The sequence below is a fragment of the Cygnus atratus genome, chromosome 25 (genome assembly GCF_013377495.2).
Source record: "Cygnus atratus isolate AKBS03 ecotype Queensland, Australia chromosome 25, CAtr_DNAZoo_HiC_assembly, whole genome shotgun sequence".
In the NCBI taxonomy this organism is placed as follows: Eukaryota; Metazoa; Chordata; class Aves; order Anseriformes; family Anatidae; genus Cygnus; species Cygnus atratus.
Genome location: NC_066386.1, coordinates 2,108,921 through 2,127,598, shown reverse-complemented (window position 1 = coordinate 2,127,598; position 18,678 = coordinate 2,108,921). Strand labels below are relative to the sequence as shown.

At 43.9% G+C, this 18,678-nt stretch overlaps 1 protein-coding gene across 1 annotated transcript in view; it reads right to left on the bottom strand.

Annotated features, from left to right (window-relative positions):
• Nucleotides 1-17,269, bottom strand: part of ATP6V0A1 (ATPase H+ transporting V0 subunit a1) — a 29,036-nt gene extending 11,767 nt beyond the window's left edge. The window contains 17 exon segments of the mRNA XM_050715434.1: nt 1,168-1,275; nt 1,899-2,115; nt 2,423-2,541; nt 3,355-3,445; nt 3,904-4,061; nt 4,842-4,981; nt 5,190-5,340; nt 5,988-6,200; nt 7,554-7,647; nt 8,319-8,401; nt 9,745-9,871; nt 10,683-10,786; nt 15,563-15,691; nt 16,191-16,288; nt 16,615-16,693; nt 16,883-17,018; nt 17,160-17,269. Of these exon segments, the coding sequence (XP_050571391.1) occupies nt 1,168-1,275; nt 1,899-2,115; nt 2,423-2,541; nt 3,355-3,445; nt 3,904-4,061; nt 4,842-4,981; nt 5,190-5,340; nt 5,988-6,200; nt 7,554-7,647; nt 8,319-8,401; nt 9,745-9,871; nt 10,683-10,786; nt 15,563-15,691; nt 16,191-16,288; nt 16,615-16,693; nt 16,883-16,999 (2,028 nt within the window). The 5' untranslated portion in view covers nt 17,000-17,018; nt 17,160-17,269.
• Between the last annotated feature and the right edge of the window lie 1,409 nt (nt 17,270-18,678).

Genomic DNA, 18,678 nt, shown 5'->3' with positions numbered 1-18,678 from the left:
CAAACAAAAACGCTTCACTGAGAAGAATCCTAATCTAGCTTAAACAAATACGCAAGAAAAGGAAAAAAGGGGAACTTAACCTGGGGGGATGTGGTAGCAAGGTATTCTGGTGCTGCTCTGCAGGTTTTGATTTCAGCAACACTCCTGCAAAGAAGTGTCTCTGCATTCTGTGCATATGGAACTATTGTCCACCAGCCTGGTAGTTCTTCCAGAATGTATCAATTTTGCTGAACTTTGCTCTTTCCAAGACAAAGTGTCTTTCACCCTAAAGGTGCAGTTGTCATTCGCTTAGGAAATTCAGATACATTCCATGCTCTCTTGATAATTAGATATAAATCCATCACGTGATTTTTTAAATCCACTCACTGTTGCAGCCGCTGCTGCCTCTAGTGCCTGCTCGTTCGGGACTGTGCTGACTTGGGCCTCCACGGGCTGCCCTTCCTGATAGTGAATGGAAGAAAAGAAAGGGAGGAGGAAGAAAACAAAAAGAGAAAGGGAGACGAATGGAGGGGACATGGGAGGATGAAAGATGGTCAGAGAAGGGAGAGGGAGTGTCTTTAACTGAACTGATCTTTGACTCACTTAACATCCTAAAAGCTGTCTGCCATACATGCAGGGAAAATTTTCAAGGATCCCCAGTGCACACGTGCCAGGTCCCTGCATTTTATATAAAGATACTTTACAGCACAGCTGGAAACCTACAGAGTACCCCAGGAGATAACCTCTCATATAAAAGTGGAAAAAACAGACTTCTGCAATCACTGTTACTTTTAACCATCCAAACTGCTTTAAGAAATATGGCCATTAAGTTTGTCAGCCATGAAGCTTGCTTTGCTTTTAAACTGTCATCCTAGAAAAAGCACAGAAATGCATCCAGCAACCAATAAAGCTGTTCCCAAACCAGCTGACATGCTCAAAGCGGTTATATTGTTTTTATCATTACCAACAGGTAGGGTTTTTAAAAGCCGATTTGATGCTGGACCCAGATCTGCTAAGCAGGCAGGCAATACTTTGTCTCCAGTAAAACCCACCTGCCTCTCTGACTAGGAATATGCAAAGAGGCTTTACAGGTCACAGGGCAGCGTGAACTCACGTATCCAGGTGCAGAACAAAGCTTTTCAACCGTAATAAGTTCTCATATTGAAAATATACAAGGTAGTCACCCACCAAGTGCTTTCTCCTTAAATACTGATGGCGAAGGACCAGAGGTTTAGCTACCAGCATCCACGGCACGCACAGTAACGCCACCACCACGAGGAAACACTGGAGCCCTTGCTGTAACAGAAACAAGTCTCAGATGATTTAGTGGCAGTCCACGCTCAAAAAAAACCAAACCCTTTCAAGAGGGTCTTATGCAACACTGAACGACAATTCCCAGAGTATGTGGATGCTTCAAACACTCTCCACCTGCCCCCCCAGGAACTGCAACATGAGCTGTACTTGATAACTGATTGCAACTTGCCTGACCGTAAACATGCTACTTATGCTGATACTGGTTTAGATTAGGGAAAAAGACAAAGGATTCTGCAGGGAATGACAACTTGGCAGATACCTCAGAGTGCTGTGGGGAAGTCGCATTAGCACCTTAGCTAAGCTTCAAGGCACTGCATTGCGGATGCAGGGCGATATCCCTAATGACTTTTCACTATTAATCTGGATCCAAATATGCAGGGGGCACAGCTGACTTATGTTCAGTATGATATAAATTCTCTGCAAAGGAATTACTCCTTCCTTCTTCAACATTACATAGCATCAGGCTTTGGAAATGATGCCACGTTTCTTCTCTCTCAGAAGAAAAAACTGTTTAACGCCTGATTTTACAATTATTATAAAGTTATATTAGAAAGACAAATATCATGAATCATCTCTGATCTTACTATTCTAGCAAGAGCACGCACCTGCCCTTTGTAAAGCATCTTGTTACTGGTATCACCATAGGAGAACAGAAACATGTTGATAAAATGTATTAAAAGGCTTGGTGCATCCTTTGATGTGTGAGCATCGTAGGCTGTCCATTTGTAGAAAATGAGAATAACAAGGTATCCAAACAGTGAGGACATGAAAATAATTTCTGGAATAAATCCAAGGTATATGTTCAGTGGCTTCTTAAAATATCTACAGAAAAAAAAGGAGAGAGTTTGAAATTATATTTAGTTAGCATTAGGTATGTGTAGGGGAAAAACTTTTAAGAGTAGGGGAAAAGCACCTCTGGAACAAAACTGCAGAGACTACACATTTCTATAATAGTTAGGACTTAACACAGTTAACTACTTAACATGCATGGTAATACGTACACAGAAATAGTTGTATTATGCCTTTCAGTTAAAGTCTGATAAAGTCCTGCATCTTAAACAGATACACACATTATACCCAGAGAAGTTCTCCTCCCACCCCCATCAGGAAAGCAGAACAAAGCACTTACATGTGGTTGAGAAGACTCAACGTGACACCAAAGAGCATGTGGATAATGCCAAGAATCACAGACATTTTCATCTTAAATGAATTGAGGAAGGCCAGCTTATTGGTGGCGATATTCCAGATCTGTGAAAAAACACCACCAAGTCAGCCAAGCACTGAGTAAAAGGAAAACAGAGAAGAATGAAAGTGTTCTCTTTAAGCTAAACAGTATTAACCATCCAGAAAGTATCAGGCTCTAAGGGCAGGGTTCTATTTGTTTGGCTTTTAACAAAGATGTTTGTCATACAGATACCTATTCAGGAAACAAGCAGACGATCTTTCTGATAAGAGCACTTAAAGCAACTGATCCCACCATCAGAGCAGGAATCAAGCCTTGCTTGTTTTTATGGTAGGCAAAAGTTGCAGGAAAAGAGCACAGAGGCTGCTATCTTGACAAAAAAAAAAGTTCATCCATTTCAATGAGCAATTACACATAGAAGTTCTGATTTTCTGCACTTCCTCTTTGATGTGGAACACACACAATTTTTTGTCAAATATTCTAAGCACAAGGAGCAGCGTTATTGAAATAGGCAGCTACAAAACATCAGGATTACTCACAAACTTACACTTCCAAGACTGATTGGAAAGACAGATAACTAACTTTCTCCAAGGTGGAAAAAAAATTCATAAAATGATTTCTACGTCTCATGCCAGATTCAGTTAAAAAGCTGCAGGTTAGAAAGGATGAGAAAGAAGCCTTTTGTGGCCCCAAGCCTTTCTATCCTCCATTTAGCGTCTCTTAGGAACATTTTCATCATTCAGGACTGTTTCCAACACTGATAAAGACTGCTAATGGAATGGCTGGGATGGGGAAATCTTTCACAATGAACCGGACAGATGCTTTTCTGTTTACGCAAGATGTTGTTAAAGGACAGCATAGGAAGGAAGAGCTCTTACTGGGTCAATGCCAAAGGGATATGGTCCACCAAACACCCCTGGAATAGCAGGGTTCAGCTGAAGCAGAGGAGTAGTCTCCAGCAGAGCATCTCTGTTTGGGTATAAGTAGATTATATAAACATTAGCACAAGCAATGCTGACCTCCTTTTAAAAGTAATAGCATTCTTCCCTTGTGAGAGCAAGGAATATTTCAAATTGAGAGAACTTTAAGGTTCCCACGCAGCCCTAGAGATTTGCCAAGTGAGTAACAAACTTGTCTCCTGACCCGTTACTCAGTGCCACAAGAAAAAAAGATTCAGGGGACAGGAATCTTGCCTGAATCTCATGAATCTATGAGAAGAACGGTGTTAAAGTGCTTCTGTATGAATTTTCTGAAAACAAGCTGGTTTGAAACTTGATGGGTATCACATTTACACCCCTCTTCTAATTCTACTCAAGCCTGAGTTCAGAAGTTTTGGTTTTACTGACTTGGGAGGATGATGGGTAAAGATAAGTCACCTACTTATCGCTATCACTCATTAGTTATGTAACTACCAACTATTTACTCACGACCAATTGCCTTTTGAGAACATCGGCCGAACGCTCCACGATGAACCAAACATATTAAGAGACTTGGAGAAGCAGTCGTTATAGATGAGGCCCGTGTAAGTGGAGAATAGTCCCATCAGTAGAATGATGTATCGTCCGCTAAAAACAGTGTTGAACATCTGATATTAAAAAAGAGAAAAGAAAGTCCATGAGAACAAGGGAAGTCTCTCATGCAGACAAAACAGTAAAATCAGTCAGCTGCAGAACAAGCAACACTGGCCACATGGACTAAAAACACAGTCTTTATTCCCTTGTGGCAGGGATTAAGGGTGCAAGAGGTGATGCTGCGAGAACAGAACCCGAACACAGGGGATAAGTTGGTGGCGTGACTGCGCGTAAAGAATCTGGAATTAGCTGAAGAGGATAAGTTGCACTCCACCCAGTGATGCAAACCCCCAGCTGGCAGCATTATTTTGGAACTAAGCAGTGCTGACCCTAGTCTAGCTTTCTCCATGCCCTGTCAACGCACCCTAACTCTGATTTGCCTCCTGTAAGCCCAAGCCTAGATCAGCAAAAGGAAGAATCGTGGAGATACATGTGCATGCACACACACCCAGACACCAGGAGTTTTCCAGTGACTGAATCCCTTTATAATCCAACCAGGTTTTGGGGTGATGTATTTACAACTATTTAGCTGTCCAACTGCACTTGATAAACAATTTCCTTAAAACATCTGAAAGGAATCATTTCCTACAACCATCTGAAAGGAAAATCAGAGGATCTGACTATGGAATGACGCTACTCAGTCCGTGGTCTACAGACTTGTCAGTCTGAGTGCTTCACAAATTTCAAATGCAAGGAGTAACAGGCATTTTCAATTGAAGAGGGGGAAGACGCAAGTAAATCAAGTTGGAACACTCTGCTTTAGATGCAAAGCCGAGCATGCCACGTCTCTTTACCTCATTGTCACTTTTCTGTGACAGAATACGACTTTCCCTAAACACCATCCAGACAGCAATCAGAGTCATCAGGATTCCATGGCCAAAATCTCCAAACATCACAGCAAACAGAAATGGGAAGGTAATGATTGTGTACGGTGCTGCAGGAGAAAAGAAATGACACTCCTAGTGCACTGTACCTGAGTAAGCCCAGACTTGCTACAGTACAATTTACATGCAGTACAATTCCCAGGGTTGTTCCCTGCTTCTGAAAGGTGTTAAGTTCACTAATAAAAGTTTTCACACATGACAGTCAACATTGAGAAACACTATGACTAAAAGAAGTCACATTTATAAGTATGGATTTACCTGGATTTATTTCCCGATAAGTTCCAATGCCATAAGCATCAACAATGTTTTGAAAGCCACAGGTAAACTTGTTAGTTTTGTTGTATGTTGGTGGGGTCTGATTAGTTTGCATCCTATTTAAAATGGATGGGACAGTGGATCCACTGTGCTCCTGTTTAAAAAAAAAAAATCAGTACTAGAAAACATCCTCAGAGTAAGGGAGGACAGAGTAAAGCATCACTTTCTTGTTAGTATTTGTTAAACTGCAAGCTTGCATTTTTGTAGCCTGCTTGTGTAACGAAGAAGTATACTTGAGCAGCTGAAGAAGGCTGCCAAATCTCCTCTGCTCTCCACTTCATGTTTCAGGAGGAGAAGCGCTTTTAGTATGGAGAAGCTTTTTTTTATTCTTACTAAAACAGCAAATGAAAAGACACCTGACTCTTCATTATCTACCTGAGCAGAAGGCAAGCTTGTTAATGTCCTGGATACCTCCCTTCAGGAAGTTGCACTACATATAAAAACAGCAGGACTACAAAGCACAGCTAGGTTAACCAAACGACTCCAACACAGAAAAAACACCTGATCACAGCATTTTCCTGAACTTCAAGGAAAGATATATAAAATACTTACACAATGTATTTATAAGGTACACAGCATTATAGCTACAAGCCGTGACTCCTACATGTTAAATAAGCTGTTCCCTGTGAGGACTGACTCAAACAGCCCAAAGGGATGGTTTCCAGAAAAATCAATCAATCCACGTTGCGTTTGCTGACAGCTTGAACAGAAGCAGACAGGAGCAGTGCAGCAGATACTCACAGTGCCCCTCCTGAGAGCAAACTGGATAGAATCGAGGTCAGCAACAGGACACCAGACTTCAGCGATCAAGCACTTCTGTGTCACATCAATATTGCACAGGTTCAGGGTATGGTAGATGGCCTTCATCTTGCGTACTTTGATGAACCAGACACGGATATTTTTAGCAGCTGCCTGCAGAACCCTTTGGCGATGATCCTCTGTTTGGTTCAGCACCTTTCACAGAAAAGTGGGACAAAAATGAGGCAAAATCAGTGGCCAAAACCTGCAGCACACAGAATTGCAGTGAAGTAGGGCTTACCCACCAGAGGATGGGTGCCTGAGCCCTGACACCCATCCCGTGCACAAGACTGCCACATGCCTGCAATATATGCTTTAGTCTCCATATTAATATGTTCTGCTAAAAGGTTTTAGAGCTTCCTTCCAGGTATAGTCTTTGAATACCTTCCTCCTCCTCCAACTCCAAGGTCAGTGGTTATTTCAAACAATGAACTGTTCTGTGATCACAGAGAAATTTTTTCCTCCACCCAGGTTAAAAGAGCAGAGGAGAGTTCTACAAGTGAGGTGTACACTGCCTTAAGAAAACACAAAAACATTACAGACTTTTTTTTTTTTTAAAAAATGAAAAGGAGAAAGTGTTTTCTACTAAGGGTGTTTTCCAACTGGAACAAGTCTAACTCAGGCCAAGTCAGACTCCCAGCCCGGAAAGTCTGATACTCAAGGGAAAGTGAGGACACAGGGCACAGCTATCACATGCAGCTTTGAATTCTAACAGTCAAATTGCTTCTGCATTCTTTAGAATTACTAAACAGCTGCACCACACAACTTCCAGCTTGAGAGAGGTTCTGTATAAAATAAGGTGGTCAAATTAAATCATTCCTTCTTCTAGCTCCTGAACTTTTTCCTTCTTTTCGTCTTGGATCCCTTACATTTTTTTTTGCATTATGACATACTGCCTTTCTTCCTTGAAGCAAGCATCAAATATTTCAGAGCTGGCACCCAGCAGTTTTCTGTGGTGATTGCTTTTTACCAACATCCAGGCTGCTGCACAAGAGCTTAGTTTTAAAGCAGAAACTCTTCAGGACAACACAATGTGAAAATACGAAGACAGGCCGAAAAAAATAGCTAAGTCAAATTTTTCTCCAAGTTGAGATAAAAATACTAAGTTTAAATTTATTTTAATTAAATTCTTGCAGATGAAACAGACAATTATACAAGCATGCTTTCAGAATTGGAAGCAGGGTATCTTCTTACACATTAATATTCTTCTCTGCTCCCTAGCATACAGTTCTATATTAACACTGTATTTACATGTGTATAATTAACTGCTCGGCCCTCTGGAAAGATCCAACCACCTCACCACCCTAAGCCCTGAAAAACAAAACAGCAGAACAGAACAGAAAGCCTCCAAACACCTTTCTTGCACTGCTGAGCTGCTGGTCTCAAGCTACCTTGAGCTGAAAATATGGTCACTTAATACGTCCAAAATTTCTCCTCTTTTAATAGGATCCACAGATGAACTCAACTATCAATTAAACAAACAAAACCCATTGACCCAATTTGTTTTACCATCTGAAGATCATCAATTCTGGTATTGACACCAGAAGCCATTTCCTTCCGCTCCTGTGGTGTTTCTGGACACGGGTAGAGGGAGGCACGGAATCTGAAATACATGCAAGTCTCCTTAGTAATAAAGATGGAAGGAATAAACCAGTCAGGGAAATAGATGGCTGAGACCAAACACAGAAATAAAGCAAGAAGCACCTTTAAAGTAGTTTCTGTTCAGCAAACCTGCCAAGCAGTTTCAGTTGCTAAATCAAATGGGTGCAGAAGTTTGCTTAAGGCCAAAACAGAAGCTAAACGTTTAGAAAAAAATGAAGCGAAAGAAAATCCTCTGTTCCCTGTACTGACAGCATTTCAAAGGCGCTCTTGTGCAGTTGATTAGCCATCCCAGTTCAGGGTGCTGTTATCACACTAATGCAGCTGCTGCTAGAAGTAGTCATTGTTGGTCTCCCCTGTGACAATACTGCCTGCTGACATCCCGACAGGCCTGAATTCAATATTTACTTTGTTGTTTAAGGTATTCTTCAAACAAAGCAGTCATCTGCATTGTGCATTATAGGCTTAGGGAGTAGCCAGTTTGACTGTAAAACGTGGTTCGCCTAGTTAGGGTAGGATTTATTTGCTGTCAGACTACGGTCATCATGAAACAAGTAGCTGAAAACTACAGACATTAAGCCACTTCAGTGTATTTCAAGCGCCCAAGTGTGTTCCTTTATGGCTACTGTACGCAGTGAGATGCCTAGCTGTAAGACTTTCAAGTAACTTGCATACCCTTCACATATCTTCTTGACTCTGTTCTTTAACTGGTCACCTTGGAAAAAGATGATGAACACAGACTTGTGCACATAATCCCCCTAGAAAAGAAGAAAGGGTGTGTTGTAATAGCCCAGCTGTCTGCAGAAATCAGCATTACAGCAGATTACAACAGAGTTCTACTTTCCCTTCACTGAAATCTGTACATATAGGGATCGTATTTGCATAGCAAGTCAAGAACGCACCTTAACACACGAAGTCACAAGAAAAGCACTTTCCTTAGACACAGCATAGAACATTAAAGCTGTACTTGCGTTTACCGAAGCAAAATTCTACATCATCCTACTATCTATTCTATGGCAAACAAACATGAAAATCTGAGAAAAAATGTCCTAAGAACAGAGATGCAATGAAATATATATATATATATATATATATATATATATATATATATATATATCATCACTAACTGAAGGCAGCCCGCCTACAGAATCAAGCAAAAAGCTAAAGAGTGAATTAAAGTAAGATGGAATTTAGCAACTTTGATTCTCCAGGGAGGCCAAGAGCACATTCTTTGCACAGCTGTTTTCATGTTGGTAGCTAGCTCCCCTTTCCTGCATTTGTTGATAAGTTATTGTTCTACCTCACTTAGGAAACTTTACCATAATGTTTCAAGAATAATTACATTAGGTGTAACCTCAGTTTAAGGAAGTGTTGCACAATAAGAACAAAGTGTCTCCTTGCTGACAGATAATTCAACAGGTCAACTACCGGGGCTGGTGGGACAAGAGAACAAGTCAGCCTTCTGAGAAACAGAAGCAGTCACTGACTTTCATCATGCCTATTTTTTTTTGTTCCAGTGCAGCTTACATACAGCCCTTCTTTTCACACGTTAAGATCAACAGCTCCAAAAATTTAGGCGTTGTCCCACTGATCTCAGCAAAGAGGACTCCATATGTAAAACCAGGCCCAATCACAACATTTACTATTTATATTTGTAATAAAGCCAACAATTCTGAAGTGGATGTTTAAATTTTTGCGTAACAAATTAAGAAAAATGAAAGGTCCAAGCGCAAATTAAAGGAGCTACTGGTGTCATGCAAATGTCCAGAGGAGCCTCTCTTTCAAGGAGGTTTACCACTTATTCAGAACTGCACAAAGGAGTTGTGTTTGTACATTTTTGCCAGAGAAGCAGCTATGCCCTGCTGCAGTCCAAATTCAGAGTTGTTTCTCCCCTTTCGACAGCATTCATTACCCATCTCACTTTTTTTTTTTTAAAAGAGCAGGAAAACATTTGCCATTAGAGCCTCAGGCGCTGCACGCAGGTACTGTGAAGGGACGCAACACAAATGTTTGCCTGCATGGAGCTCTTGGAGGGATACAGGCTTAGATCTATAAAGCAGATCCTTTTACAAATCCGATTGTAAATGATGGTTTCCTTTACCGTTACAGGATCCTCCAGGGGGTTTTCAATCTCTGCTTGACGCAGGAACACGTTCCCTCGGCACACTCGCCACAGCATGCGCTCAAACATGGGGATTCGCTCGCGGTTGATCACACCAGCCACAAACCTGTGAAGGGGACAGTATGAGTGTGAGCTCTGCACCTACAAGAATACACAGCCCAGCACCCAAAACACTGACACCGACTGGAGTTTAGCATCAGACTGAAAACAACAAAAACCTTGCTTTGAAATTAGTTCCTGATGCAAAATGAAAAATCCTCTACATACACAGAGATAAAACTACAACAAAAACAGTGGCACTATACCAAAAGCTAAGACTTTTAACAGAAAAACATCTACCAAAAAAAAAGGAGAAGAAAAATGTATTTAGACATACAGTTTCTATACCTGCTACTGTTCATTTCAACAGGCTCATGGTACGTTACACACCAAGCATTTACCAGGCAAGGCTACCACTGACTATGTTCTAGGCAGATGCTTCAGGAGACCTCACTGACTCAAATGTCTATGTCCAGACAAAGAATTACACGCGTATGGATACGGCCTGGAAGCAGTTAGTAAAGAAGATACAGAACTATACAGATTTTTCAGAGCATTAGGTGCTCACAGTTACTGGTTTCAACAAAGTTGAGAGAGCTCAGTGTCTGAAAAAGCAAACAGAACAGATTTATAAATAAACTAGTACATTTTTTTTTGTGTAGAGAGAAACGTGCAAAGCACAAATATGAACTGGAAAGTTAATGCACATGGGACAAGAACGGAGACCAACAGCTACTTTTAGATCAGCCTTGAGCTGCTTCAAGCGCCAGTCTGGGAAGTTCTGCAACAACTGTGCTCAAATCACCACGGACTCCACAGGATAAACATAAGCCAGCAACCCTAACGCAAGACAGACGAAAAGCACAAACTGCCGTTACCCAAGCCGTAGCGGGGCACCTCTTCCCATCTCGCTTGGCTCCAGGAGCGAAGAGGATTCCTCCAACAGGTCTGGATCCGCCATCTGCTGATGATGCAATTCAGCCTGAATTCACAAATCAATTAATATCTAATGAAACTAGTTAGTGGCATGCAGGGAACGAGGAACCAGGAGATAGTTGGGGGAGACAAACAAACAAAAAAAAAGAACAAACAAAAAACAGCAGAAAGAGGAACCAGGTGATAGAAAAGACAGCGAGAATCACACAAGGAGGAAAAAAACAAGAGGAAAAGTGGAATGGCTCAAAGCTCCCACAGTCCAAAGTTTGCTGCAACAGAACGGAGGGGCTGGGGGATATATAAGTCTGAAGAAAGGCAGAATTCCAAGAAATTTATCCAGTTTTAAATACAAGTGATGTTCCCAAGAACCATTTTTAACAGCACAAAACAGCAACACACCTTACTCTCATCTTCCCCTTGATTTTAAATGGAGAAAGAAGCGAAAGCAGAGGCTGATTCACTCTTGCCCTATCTGTGCATTTTCTGCATATTAATAAAGATGCAGAAGGCATTTCTAAGAGGTGCCTGTGACATTACACATGTAAAATAGTCTGGTACACAGGCAGAAGAGTGCTGTGCAGGTAAGCCTTCGACAGACAGCTTAACTGACCCTATAACTTCACAAATTTGTAACCCTCCAACCCAGTTATGCAAGACCTGCATATCCTATACATCAGGCTTCTGCCATACTCCAAAGACAAGGCAGGACTTTATTCCTTTTGGAATTAGGTGACAATAGTTTGATTAATTCCATGTTACTTTGCTACATCAGCATGGATACAGTCAGAATAAGCAACAAAATCCAGAAGGACTGGGTATGAATTCTCTTTACTGACTGTAAAAAAAAAAAATTTCTCCCTCCAGGAAAAACACAGTACTTCCAGCTTAAGGACGCACTTGCTGCTTAAATCCATTTATTCTGCATTTATTCTCCCATTCACTATGTCTATTCTTGCCAGTCACATAATATGTATTGCTTAAGGCTGTCTGACAATGTTACTTACTTTTTGACTAGCTAGGCATTAAAATATGAAGCAGCTTATACAGTCCTTCATTGCAACTGATTTGGAGACTGAAATTCTTGGGAATACAGCTTGTAAACATCAGCAATTTGAGTCAGGAAGGATGCTCAAATGACATCCTCTTGGGCATCATCTTCATACTTCATTCACAACCCAGTGTCACAGGTATTTCTACCTCTGCAGCTTATATAATGAAATGAAGAAATTGATAGAGCTCTTTAGCACAAGCAAAGGGCCAAATTCTACCCTCTGTGGTACATAGAGGCCTTCAGCCTTCCCCACTGTGCTGTCGGGGAACTTGCTACAATACATTGGAAGGTAGAGTTTGACTGCACAGCACGTAAAATGCATGCACGCAAGCAACGCAGCCTTACAAAAGTATATGGCACGTTTAACAACTCAGCCATAATTTCTTTATTCTTGCAATGGTTGCAAAATATTTTTAGCGAAAACCCTGCTACATTTTACTTGCGTGTCAAATAAAAGTGTTTGCAAGGCTGACATCAAATCCAGCTCAATTGCTTGTCCACACATTTGCTTTAGCTTATAGACGTTACAAAAGTAAGGGAGCCCTTAATTTATTTTGGAAAGACAACAAGTTCTGGTCTTTTCGACCTTAAGCCAACTTGTTGCAATATCAAACAAACAGAATGAAAATGTTGTTTCACAGAGAACACAGCAAAACAAGTTTGGTACCCCAAAACACAACATACACACCAACACGCCAGTGATTCTTTAGCATCAAGATTCAAGATGTTGAAAAACAACGAGACCACTGAAGTTTTAAGAGGCTTGTATTGCATTTATCAGTAAGCAAGATTCTCTCTGATAATTTTTGCGAGGCAAATGTTAGAGTAGTCGAAGCGTGGCTTCTAATCACCACATTTTAGCATAAAAAGGTTAGCACACGAAAACTTTGGATCCACCTCACTTGCGAGAGTAGCTCTTATAAGTGTTCAGCGGTACCTCTGACCCTCTTGGGGCTGTGTCCTTTGTTTGGGACACCTTATAAAAAAAAAAGTCCTGCTTAGAGGAGTCAAAATTAAAAAAACAGAACACCTTAGAAAAAAACTAGTTAGATTAGTTTTACTAACAAAGAATTACATACACAAGAATTATTTGTGTAGAAAAAAAAAACAACAACATGTTCTTCAAATTCATCTCCCAATCACTTTAATTTGATGATCACGCCCTTTCTAGAAAGGAAATGGCACAGGAACATCAGCTCAGCTCTGGAAGGATGTGCGCAGTGTTAGAAGATTTAATAGAAATTAAAAAAAAGACTAAGGGAATGAAAATGCTAGCCATTTACAATGCAGAGAGACAAGACTCTAGGAAATGTACTTTGAATAATGATTTTCCCCAATAGTGAATGAAACATCATAAAATTTTTGTGAAGTTGTCTGTTGATTTTTTTTTTTTTTCAACATCAGGTCATTCAGGATTAGAAAAACCCAAGAATTCACACGTCAGGAATTAGAACATGCCCCTTTCATTATCAAATATTTTTTAAAACTGCACATTGTTCACCCAAATCAGCACCTTTAATCTCAAGGCCTGGAAAAAGTTTCATTTCCCCTGCTCTCGATTTAAGGTTCTGCTCTGTGCTGGCCCCGGACTGCTCCCCGCAACGCCATACAATTCAAGCCCCTTCCAGTCCACGATCAGAACAAACACCAGTTTGCACAGGAACTAAAAAGGATTCATTTCGCCATCTAAGTTATTAACCCAGAGCCCAGACAGAAATGACAGATGCGAAACGAACAGAAAAAAGCAGATGGTGAGAAGAGTTAGAGGGAAGAAAGACAGGGGACTGCATGCCATTAACCATTACTTTTCCAGTCTTCTTTTACGCTCACACTCTAGGATGCTTATGGCAAAACTTTCAGAGAAATCTCTCCGGCTCTTACTGCTCTTCACAAGCAAAGACAAGAAGACTGAGAAAAGGAGCATAATCATCGACATGGTGTGTTGAGACAAGAAATGGCTACTGCGACTAGAACGGTCACAAAAAGAACTAAAGAATTTCACCATCCCCTTCCCCCAGTGCAGGAACTCCAGGCAGCAGAGCAAATGCCAAGTGTAAAAGAGGGAGGAGTAAGCCATTTCTTGTGCAACTTATTACTATGAACAGCACAATCTTAATTACAAGTTATTAAGGTCTTCAAGTGTTGAAGGTACTGTGCAAATGACAGCATGACAAAATGAAGCAGTCGGCACTTCGGGATAAGACTGTACGAGGCTCAGAAGCCCTGGGCTGGTCAGGATCTCTCGCATAGCACTGTTAACTGCTTGCAGTGTGAAGTGAAACTTGGTTTTGACACTTATCTCGTACTGAACTTCACACACGAACTGCTCAGTTTGCTTTTACACATAGCAACGTGTCGTATTTATTACCGCAGAGAACAGTTATCAAACGGGAGCAGAAACACATCTAAACCTTCTCTGGCCGGTTCGCTGAAGCCTGACACAAGGCCTCCTTCTGGGGGTGACCTGACATGGATCGTTTCAGTAGAAAATTAATTTTTATCTTTCAATTTCGCGTGGTCATACTGTACTTGAAGGAAAGCAGAAGGTTGCTCTCACCAGATAATAACAATTCATGAAAAAAGCGCACAGCACTAGCTGTACTTTATTTTAGTCAATATTCAGTTAGAACAGGCAAGCTGATTAGCTTCTTAATGTAGCTAGGCCATAGATTATCATGGTAATGCTGCCAGTCCAAAGAGACTCTCAGCAACCTCTAAGTGGACATTCAACACTCGAAGATGAGCCTTTTTGTACCGAAACCAACCCCGAGACCAATCAACCGATCATATCAGCAGTATCTACGTTAGCAGCAGCTAAGGCTTATGTTGGCACGGGAACAACCTTAATGCCCGAACAGGCAGCATCCCATGCCAAAAAAAGAGAACCGTTAGATAAACTGAAGCTCGCAGGAGCCCAGCTCCACTTGACCACAGCTTTTGTGAATACTAGAAGCCACATCCATTAAGAACTCTTTGAGGAAATCCTTGATTAGAGGAAACTGGACGTGTGCTCAGCAAAAAACACATCCTTACCATTCCAAAAAACATACAAGAGCTCTCTGAGAAAACTCTCCAGACTCTGAAACATTTAACCTTTCAGATGAAGCATCAACTCTTCTCTCATTCGGGCTTTATGCCACTGTATGGTGAATGACATCAGAGAAAGAAAGTGATGCCGATTTCCAACCTAGGTCTTATTTGACAAAATGCTGGCTATTTTAAGCGTTGTTTTTGCTCTTGTACTTACCTCTGAAAATTTTGGGGGTTTGATCCAAGACTCAATAAAATTAATAAATAAATGCGTTACCTTAAATGGACTTTGTATTTTGTCCCTAATGAGTAATCTCCTTACAATTCCAGTGTTTGAAAAGTTAAATTTCATTGTAATTCCTCTGCGTAAGTGAAGCATAACTGCTTATCTGCATACGTACCAAAGAAACTCTTTTCCAGTGAAGAAAGTGCTCACTGTAGCACAAAATTTTTGGTCTGTTGATGTTCTTTAAGAACTACTAGTACCTTATTTATTTTCAATGGTTTTTAGTGAAACCGTTGCTTAAGATAAAAAAAAAAGACATCACAAGAGGCAAATCATGGGCAGCTATGTGTACTGCATGAAAAACGGAAAATAATTCGAGAAGCTTTCATAAATAAAGCAGAAAAATGACCCTGCTGTCTGAAACAGCAACTAAAAATATATTTGAGAGTAACAATGGTAATTTGTGGGAGAAAAACCTGCTACCCAAGTGCTAACCCCACTCCCGGTATTCTGACCTCATCAAAAAACTGCTGAGTTTTACGCAGTATAAATTTTAACTCTGTCAGCTCCAAGAAGTTTCTCTTCAGAGCTTCCTGGTTTGTGTTGATTTCTTTAAGCTCATTTTCAATTTTCTCAAAGTTTGCCTGCAAGATGGAGAAAGAAATGAGACAGCAATTCTATAAATACGTGCTGTTAAGCCTATTAAAATAATTTACATGCAGTTTGCATACAAATAAAGACTATCTCCAAACACTCTTTTCAGGCAACTTGACGCACTTCATACTCAGCCACTCTTTATTTCAGACAGGACTTACATATTGTTCTTCAAATCATTAGAAACCCTTAATAACTTCAACACAGACCCACCATAAATCATGCAAGCCCAACAGTTTTGGTGGCATTTCACCTGTTCAAGTGAGCCAAATTACAAGCGTTCGCTTCTAATCACATTTGGATAAACGTGCAAGCAAAACAGTGCCCGTGAATCAAAGTCAAACTGATGTGAACCAGCACAGCTAGCGTTTCAAGTGACCACTGAGGACATCTCTACCATGAAAGTCTCTCTATATCTATCAGTGGAGCTAACGTCACCTATTTTCATCTAAAGTCAAACACTACTTGAGTCTTAAGACGCATTATTACCTCCAAGTCAATCATGTCACGTGGAAAAGGCACCTCTGGGTTTTCACCGGTGTCCATGATAGGAATATTTGCCTTTTTAATCTCCTTCTCAACAAACCCTGGAGAAATAGCACCGTTAATGTTAACTGAAAAGATCCTTCAATGTCAAATTATCACCACGCTAACCCCCACCTAGGCTGGTTAGTAGCCATGCGCCCTTTCACCTGCTATTCCAACACGGTCTAATTTGGTTAGAGTCATCTTTCAACAAGGAAATGAATCCTTGGAAGCAGCCTGGCTGGCTGATAAGCAGAAGGAAGGCAGCCTTCACTTCTCTGCTCTGCGTTTTGCCTTTTAAGAGGGTGCTGCAGGTTTAACCTGCGTTAATTTCTTCCTGTAAAAGCCCCAGAGTTACGGGCACGTGAAAACCCAGTGACAAACATACTCAGCTTGCGGTCCATTTCTTCGCACCTCCTGACTTCGTTAACGAATTTACGTTGGAACACGTTCACGTCCGGGTTCAGCTGCCAAGACAGAGACACATTTCCTCAGCGACGCCCAAGCGCCAGGGTCCCCCCCCGAGGGGAGCAGCGCCAAGGGGAAGCCAACGGGCACTGGGGGGAGGTCCCCCGGGGCCTTATCAAGGCGGGCACCGGGCCGGGGGGTGCCGGGGCCGCCCTTTCTGCGGCTTCCCGGCGGCAGCAGCTACTCACGTCGCGGAACTGGACCTTCCCCAGCTCGCCCAGCTCGCTGACACAGCAGTACGCGGCCTCGGACTGCAGGAAGAGCTGCGCCAGGGTCATCTCCTCGCTGCGGAACAGCTCCCCCATGGCGCCGCCGGGGTCCCTGAGGGGACAAACGGGGAGAAGGGAGGCGGGGGCGGGGCGGGGGGAGGGGGCTGCCAGGCCGCAGCCAGCCCCTCACAGCGCCGGTGCCGGCTGCGGGGGGCGAGCCCCGGTAGGCCCCGGTAGGCCCCGGTACCTGCCGCCGCCGCCGCCGCAGCTCCGCCACCAGCTGATCGACCGCGGCGCCCGCCCCTGACGTCACCGCGCACGTCTCCTAGCAACGACGCACGGCGCCGCCGCCGCCGCACCGGAAGTGACGACGAGGGGCCGGGGGGAAGGAGGGGCCCGCTGCGGGCGGCACCGCGCCCCAGCCTGTTCGTGACGCCGTGGGGAGGGGGGGGGAAGGGGGGGCGTGGCGTGAGCGGTGACGTCACGGGGCACGTGGGCGAGGTGTGAGGGTGCGGCCGGGCTGCGGCTGAGCGCGGCGGCCTCGGGGCGCAGCGGGCACGGGGGGGGGGGCACGGCCTGGGGGCTGAGCCCCCCCCCCCCCCTCAGAACCCCCCCCAGGGTCCCCCCCCCAGGGTCCCCCCCCTCAGGGCCCCGTCCAGATCCCCCATCCCTCAAAGCCCCTCCTCAAAGATTCCCCTCCTCAGACCTCCCCCCCCCCCAAACCCTTCCTCCGAGCCCCCTCCCTCCCTTAGGGCCCCCACCTCCTCAGAAGACCCCTCCTCAGATCCCCCCCCACATGGCCCCCTCCCTCAGAGCCCCCCCTGAGGCCTCCCCCTCAGAGCTCCCCCCAAAATTCCCCCTCCCTCAGAGCCCCCCCTCAAAACCCCCCCAGGGGCCCCCTCCCCCAGAGCTTTCCTCCCTCAGAGCCCCCCCCCCCAAACCCTCCGTCAGAGCCCCCTCCCTCCCTTATGGCCCCCCCCTTCAGAAACCCCCTCCTTAGATCCCTCCCTGAGGCCTCCCCCTCAGACTCCCCCCCCCCAAAATTCCCCCTCTCTCAGGGCCATCCCTCGGAGCCCCCCCAAGGCTTTCCCCCTCAGAGCCCCCCCCGAACTCCCCCTCCCTCAGAGCCCCCCTCTCTCAGAGCCCCCCACCCAACCCTCCCCGTGCCGTTCCAGCCCTTCCCGTGTGCTCTGCGCTCACTTCGTGCGCCCGTAACCAGCCCCCTGCGCCCCCCCCCCCCCCCCCCCCCCCCCTCCAGCCCGTTGGGCTGCCCTGGAACAGGCGTTATTTAGCTGGAGTCGGTGGAATTACGGGGTAAAAAAATAAATAAAAGAGCAAAACAGCAAAACGCAGAGCTCGTCTGAGCCAGACCCCAGTGCTGAGGAAGCACGTCCTGGTGGGTAGGGCACTCCCGCCGGTAGCCTGAAGGCTAACCCCGTGGGGGCCAGCTCCGTGACACAGAAACCCAGTGAAATACAAGAAACCTTGCGGCCTGTCAGGGCTTTCCTGCAGCAGGCGGCTACTGGAAACGTGGTTCTTTGGGAAGGAAGCCAGAAATCACAGATGAGTTGGTCTGAAGTCAAAATCCACGAAGCTCCCATGCACGTTTTCTTCTTTGGAGGACAGAGGGGCCACATTTTCTCTCTGTCCAGACATTCCCTCCACGCTTCAGCTAAATGTAAAGGCACAAATTGTGTCAACTGCTCTCGGTGACTGTTTAACACAGACCCTGTCCGCTGCAAGCTGTGGCTATCCCTTGTTCCCGCAGGCCCCGG